Below are 7,346 nucleotides of genomic sequence, written 5' to 3'. Positions count from 1 at the left end.
TGAGTAAACAGCTCTAGAAACGTTCTCTGTTTGTTTAGGATAGCAGCTGCCATATTAGCTTGGTGTGACATCACTTCCTGCCTGAGTCTGTCCCTGCTCACTCATAGCTCTGGTAGATTTGCCAGGGGCTAAACCCAAACAACGGGGGCGAGGCAGATAGCATTGGGGTGGAGCAGCAATGACATAAGAGGCAGGCACAATGAAGTAGGTGGAGTTATGAAGAAGCAACTGGCTGGATTTCCATCCAGTTTTCAAAATGTTTTAAGATGGACATAAAGTTTTGATGTCCAGTTCAAAACAACACAGATGGCGACCCTATCTCTAATCTATAATCTGATTGATGAGTAAGCACAATCCTTTAATTACAGGTATTTGATCTATTATACGGAAATCGGTTATCCAGAAAGCACTGAAATACAGCAATGCTAATTTAGAAAAACTATTTCTTACTTTTGATTGTTTTGCTTTGTTTATTTGTTTCTGTAAGAAGAAATCAACCTCACTTGATCATTTATTTATTGGTTAGATTATTGTTCGGTTTTCACAAGGCTGAAAACTGAACAGAACTTGAAACCCGGAAAGACCTTAGAAAACAGAACTGTTCGGGTCAAAAATGCACAAGTGGCAAATCTATGCTCTGGGCTCAGATTACAGCAGGGAGGGGAAGGAGAGAGGAACAAACTGAGCATGCTCAAGCCCAAGCCCGGGGGGTTTATGCTGAAAACAGGAAGTCTGATACAGAAGCCCATGAGTACACAATAGAAGGAAAGAAATGTGGTGTTTCTTTTGACAGAGGACTCAGAGCAGCATTACTTTGAGGGTTTACTGGTGTATTTATATAGACCTTTTACTTAGTTTTAACCTTTCCTTCTCCTTTAACTATTCTTTTTTCATTCTACTCCTATTCTAATTGAGTGTGCTCCTGTTTTGGCTGGTTTCTGTTCTTTGTCTTAAGGGCTATGAAATGCAGATGCCCTAAAATGGATACAATGGAGAGCACATGTTATTACAATTCATTAAGGTACTTGTATCCAAAGATCCTCCTGCATTTCAACATGGCTGCCAATGCACCCATCCCGTCCTTCTGATGAATGGGGCCCGCTGCATCTATTGGAAATGCGGAACTCTGGAGCTACCACCACCATGGACCTGGCAGTAGCTCCAGGGTTCCCTCAGTGGATTGTGTCGATAGGAGCACCAGGATTGCACCCAGGGATTTCGATGCAACACTTTGAATGTGCTCTCCAAAAAATGACAGAATCCCCACTCTGAAAGTGCTATCTGCAACTTACACCCGATTCACCCCAGTCAAAATGCAGTTATTTCTATTCTGATGCATCAGGAGCAACTGGGGTGGATGCAATTACAATTGAATTATGGGGAAATGGATGCATTATGGGTAAAAACATGCACCAGAAATTGCACTTTGTGTTTGTGAATGACCCCTCTTGTGTCTTGTCTTTCATTTGTTGCTCTCAGTGTGGGGAGAAGCTGCAATAAGTAAAAATATACATTCAGAGGACAGTATCGTCCAAACAAAACTTGCTTTTAGTAATTACATATTATTTGTCGATTGACTTTAGAAGAATATGAGATTAAGGTTGAAATATTGGTTATGCTTGTGCATCGGATACATTCAGGTTATAAAGAAAGGTAAATATAGGTGAGTGTGTGCCCTATAGGGTCATCATGTGTGTGTTATTGGTTAGTAATGTATTGCAGGGTTGCATTTCATTGCTGGTTTGTTCTTTAACACACAGTTGCTGATTGGCATTTTTATGTTATTATATTCTGGATCTTGAGCTGTCTTAGAAAATGTCACGATGGAGACCATGTCGTCTCCTATGTCCACCTGGGATCTCCAACGTCTACAGATCAGCAATTTCTTCAAAGCCCTTTGGAAGTCCCGATTTAGAAAGGCATATAGCATGGGATTGATGGTGGAATTGCAGTATCCCAACCAAGTAATGAACTTGAAAGCGTTCACCAGGACTCTACTGGTGGAATCGGTGCCCTTGGCAGCTATTAGAACGTTTAGAACAAAGTATGGCAGCCAGCACATGACAAACACTGATATGATTATGCCCATTGTCCTGGTGGCTTTGTTCTCCAGTTGCAGGTTGTTTTGACGTTTACTGTTTGGGTGGTAATGCAAATCTAAGGTCTGAGACACAATGCGAGTGGCTTTCAGCCGAGACGCCCGGTATATAAAGAAGTACATGCTGCACATGATTATGAAGGGGATGTAAAATGCCAAGGATGAGGCAACAATGGCAAAGGTCCAGTTGGTGACAAAGATACATTGCTTCCCATTGTCGGAATCAACACCGGGGATTTCATTCCATCCTTGCATGACGGGCAGAAAGGAAATCAGAGAGGAGTAAACCCATATAGTCACTGTCATAATGATACATCTGTGGATAAAGCAGAAATAATGTGACTTTGGGAAGTGTAATAGGAAAAGATCAGTGTGTATCAGGTCTGTGCATCTAATAGTCCTGTTTATCTCAAGCATGTAAAACAAGAGCAGTGTTGTTCCTGTAGGGCTATTCATCACTGTCTGCACTATTTCCTTATCTACTGAATTAGCTACACTATGGGGGGTCCAACATGTAGATCGGGATCTACCAGTAGACCTTCAGTTTCTGAAGTCGCCTCACGAGGAAACTTCGGGCGACTTCGGAAATCGAAGAGCCGCGAGCGCATTGCCCCAGGCGATTTTTCATTTTAGCAGGCGGAAGGCAGATTGAAGGCAGTTAGGGGAGATTGTCGCCCTGACGAAGAGGCGATTAGTCGACAGGCAACTAAATCTTCCCGAATCTGCCCGTGTGCTGAAGCCCTTAGGGCAGAGACACAAGGACAGATTCTGAGATATAAGCTGCACGGCGACAAATCTCCTCTTCTTCAGAGTGACTAATATCCCCGAACTGCCTTCCCGCCAGCTAGAATGAAAATCGCAGGTGGGATGACACTCAGAGCGCTTCGTTTTCTCGAAGTCGCCCCAAGTTTCCTTGTGAGGAGTGCCAACCTGCCATCCTGCCGGCGATTTTAATTCTAGCCAGTGGGAAGGCAGTTTGGGGAGATTAATCGCCCTGAAGAAGAGGAGATATGCCGCCGGGCGACTAATCTCCCCGAATCTGAACGTGTGTCTCTGTCCTTAGTTGGATATCAGTAGATCTCAAGACACTGTCCTCAAACAGCTTGACAAAATGACCTTTCTGTTTTATTCTTTTCGTTCAGATTTATTCTGTTAAAGATACATAAGAAATAGTTGTTTTTTAAATATAGTAATATAAATTCTCTTAGAAATTAATATAACATTTAAGTAATATTTTCCATGGAACAGAATGCTAACAATGATATTATGGATGTAGATCATAATGGGACAACATCACTAAAAGTAGACCTCGCATTACTAAAGTATGGGCTCCCCTGGGCTACACAGAATAATATCCCAAAATGTATTATTTATGTCATCAATATATATATATATCCATTACATGTTTTGGACATAAAATACTCTCTGTATATTCACACAATATGTTATCTAGCTAGACAATACAGGTGTCTCAGTCTGGTACACAAACAGACAACATGATCTGTACGAGTTACAAGTTATATTTATTTAAAGGGAAAATATTCTTCCCTTTTTGACATGGGCTCGTTCAATATGTCTTGTGTAGAAAAGTTTCATAAACACTATCTAACCTGCTAGAAATCGAGATAAAAGTACACAGACATACTGATTCCTCCGATTGAAAGGAAACCATGATAGTCTGTCTCTGTTTGCATGGAGGAGTCCCCACCGTACAGTGTATTGTAACCTTTCCCTCATTTTATTCCATTGGGAGTTGATGAATTCTGGGACATGAAGTCCCTTTGCATTCCATACAATCTGCACTCTATGCATTATGCATTATGGAAAGCAGGCCCATTTATAGTTTATGGATCTGCAAGGCTGTAGCAGAATATCAACTTGAGGCTCTTGCTCTGAACTCTGCAGGTGGAGTTTACCCTAGTAGCTCACGGGTGCTGATTTCCTTTCATTGTCGACTGGGCTCCCAGGACAATGGGAGAAATCCCAGTGAGTCCAGCCTACATCTGCCCTATTGCCCACCCAGTATCTGTGGGACGGGGGAGTGGTTTGTAATGGGGGGAGTGATTTGCCAGCAGGTGGATGGTGGCTGGAGATATGCTGCGATGAGAAAAGGTATGCAGTGGGGGGTTTGTTCGAGATGATGGGGCCACAATAGCAGAGGTGGAGGCCATTGGGGTGAGGTTTCTGGTAGCCCCAGATACCCTAGACAAACACTGTTTCCATTGGTGGTCTATCATCAGTGCTGGACATCTAACACATTAGTGAGGCCAATAATTCAACACAGAGAATCAGTGTAGGCAGGGCCGGACTGGTAGTAAAAAGCAGCCCCGGCAAAAAAATCAAAGCAGCCCACACATAAATGCATGCTTGTGTTTAACTTATATGCACGCATATTTTATACAGTATATGTATATGTTGATATCCTTATCATTTACAGTAGGGGGTACATTATCCCTTATAATACATGAGTGATACTCCGAGTTCCCTGTATAACTCAGCCTGCAGCCTTGTGCCTTTATATGGTCACAGAACCCCTCAGTGACTTCTAATATGCTTATTATTTACAGTAGGGGGTACATTATCCCTTATAATACATGAATTCCCTGTATAACTCAGCCTGCTGCCCTATGCTTTTATATGGCCACAGAACCCCTCAGTGACTTCTAATATACTTATCATTTACAGTAGGGGGTACATTATCCCTTATAATACATGAGTAATAGAGTTCCCTGTATAACTCAGCCTGCAGCCTTGTGCCTTTATATGGTCACAGAACCCCTCAGTGACTTCTAATATCCTTATCATTTACAGTAGGGGGTACATTATCCCTTATAATACATGAGTGATACTCAGAGTTCCCTGTATAACTCAGCCTGCAGCCTTGTGCCTTTATATGGTCACAGAACAACCCCTCAGTGACTTCTAATATCCTTATCATTTACAGTAGGAGGTATATTATCCCTTATAATACATGAGTGATACTCAGAGTTCCCTGTATAACTCAGCCTGCAGCCTTGTGCCTTTATATGGTCACAGAACAACCCCATAGTGACTTCTAATATGATTATCATTTACAGTAGGCGGCACATTATCCCTTATAATACATGAGTGATACTCAGAGTTCCCTGTATAACTCAGCCTGCAGCCTTGTGCCTTTATATGGTCACAGAACAACCCCCAGTGACTTCTAATATCCTTATCATTTACAGTAGGGGGTACATTATCCCTTATAATAAACGAGTGATACTCAGAGTTCCCTGCAGCCTTGTGTCTTTATATGGTACACTGTAGTGACATTTTTAATTAATGTAATTAAGTGCAAATTCTCAGTCTTCTAAACCAGTATGTGGTGAGGTGATAAAAATTCCCACCGACAAATTCAAAGTTTGTGCAGCCCTGTCCTTCTCTCTCTCTCTCTGCTCGAACTTTACATTAGTGAGTGTCATGCCAGAGAGTGGGGAGGATGGACAGGTTTATGTGAAGCACGTCAAGGGTCAGGGATTCTTTTAAAGATAGTATAATTAGGTGACCCCACAGTGTATGCTGGTGTCAGTGATTAAAGGAGAAGAAAGAAAGAAAAAAAATCTCTAATTATTGCCCATATAATGTAAATATATTTACATAATTTTTTCCTGCAATTTGTGAGTTATTTCTGCCAAGTGTACCTTTGCTGCAGGCCATAAAATCTTCTTAGGGCACACGCATGCGCACTTCTTTTCTGTGGAGCACTGTGCATGCGCACTAGTACTGCTTAAGCTTTCCACGGTGTAGCGCGGATGTTTGGGTCATGTGACTGACAAGCGTCATCGCTGACCTTTCTGCTCCTGCCTGCTGTAGCTCATGCTGTTCCGTTGTTATGGAGATGCCCCAGGAGAAGGGAAGCTTTGAAGCTCCTATACTTGCTCGCTTCATTAGCAATGTAGGAGCTGGTGGACACTGCTAGCACACAACTTTCTCAGCAGCGTTCTGGTCTGTCTGTCTGACTGAGGTCTGTATTAATAAAGCATTTATTTTTACAGAAAAAAACGCTTGCTTTTTTTTACTTGTACGTGCGCCTGATTTATTACATCCCAGGGTCTTAGGGAGGCTCATGTGCAGTATCGATGAGGCGCTGGGGGGGGGAAGTGACGCAGTGAGTTTAAAATGGCGGCGGTGGCAAAGTCTCAGATGTGGCCAAAGTTGCTAACAATAGTGTGCGAAAACAATAATTATATCACTCTTTTAAATGCAGCGTTTCAAGAGGGGAGTAATGGTGAAGTGTTTGAGTAAGTTTCTTTATTTAAAATTTCACGCAGGCAAGAGCACCTAGCACCGGATCTAATTAGGCAGGGGCGGCCCACTTGAAAGCAGGGTAGAGCGGCCCCTAGGGCAATTGCCCGAACTGACAGATTACCAGTCCGGGCCTGAGTGTAGGCACACGTTCTACCAATGATATTAAGCCATTACAGACTGGAACCATCTTTAGCCTATGAGAAATTTCCACCATCATTTCTAACCCCAATAGGTCTCTCATTCTCACCTCATACTAAAGTATAGGTCTTGCAAGACTCTTAAATGTCCATGTAAAGAAACTGACCTCAAGATATCTATCATTGTCAAGAGTTCTAGATCTCAAAAAAAATTTCTGCTCTATGGTCTGGATACTCTTGTGTGAGAGAGAACTCTGGCAAATGGAAACTCATCTTAGAGCAAAGTTATATAAATATTCTAGAACATTTTTTTTAGTTCTTAGCCATTTCAGAAACCGTTCATTTATTTTTCGTCTTTAGTTCTGACTGTCTTCAACTGTGAATGGAACAACTCCCTCGAGAGAATATGAATTCAAGAGTGAAATTCTTGTCTCTTGTCTCCAGTCTGGTTGTTATTCCTTAGAGAATAGAGAATATACTTGATCTTAAATAAGAACTTGCTGAAGTTCTGGATTTGTCAGGTAGCAGGGAAATATGAGGACTGGATTGACAGCCGTTGGCTGATTTTGTTCCTAAAGAACTGCACAGTCAGTACACAGAGCTAGTTTTATGCTTACAGAAATGGATACTGACCCATGAGCCTGAAATCTTCTTTTTTTCAAATAATTTGATCCGATAAAGCCATTGCTTGTAAAGGTAGAGGTTGGGACTGAGTTGCAATTCATGAGAATATGTTGTGGATAATGTCTGAAACCGTAGACGTTCTACAACTCAAATTCAAAGCTGAACCTGTGGTATCAGACATTATGGACTCACTATGGATCAGTTCTAACAAGGGC

At 41.9% G+C, this 7,346-nt stretch overlaps 1 protein-coding gene across 1 annotated transcript in view; it reads right to left on the bottom strand.

Moving 5' to 3' along the window:
- Nucleotides 1-821: 821 nt before the first annotated feature.
- Nucleotides 822-7,346, bottom strand: part of LOC108719539 (histamine H2 receptor) — a 91,056-nt gene continuing 84,531 nt past the window's right edge. Inside the window, exon 4 of the mRNA XM_041587450.1 lies at nt 822-2,414. Within this exon, the coding sequence (XP_041443384.1) occupies nt 1,706-2,414 (709 nt within the window). The 3' untranslated portion in view covers nt 822-1,705. The remainder of the gene's footprint in view (nt 2,415-7,346) is intronic.

The sequence above is a fragment of the Xenopus laevis genome, chromosome 1L, assembly GCF_017654675.1.
Source record: "Xenopus laevis strain J_2021 chromosome 1L, Xenopus_laevis_v10.1, whole genome shotgun sequence".
In the NCBI taxonomy this organism is placed as follows: Eukaryota; Metazoa; Chordata; class Amphibia; order Anura; family Pipidae; genus Xenopus; species Xenopus laevis.
This window is presented reverse-complemented; position numbering and strand designations above follow the sequence as displayed.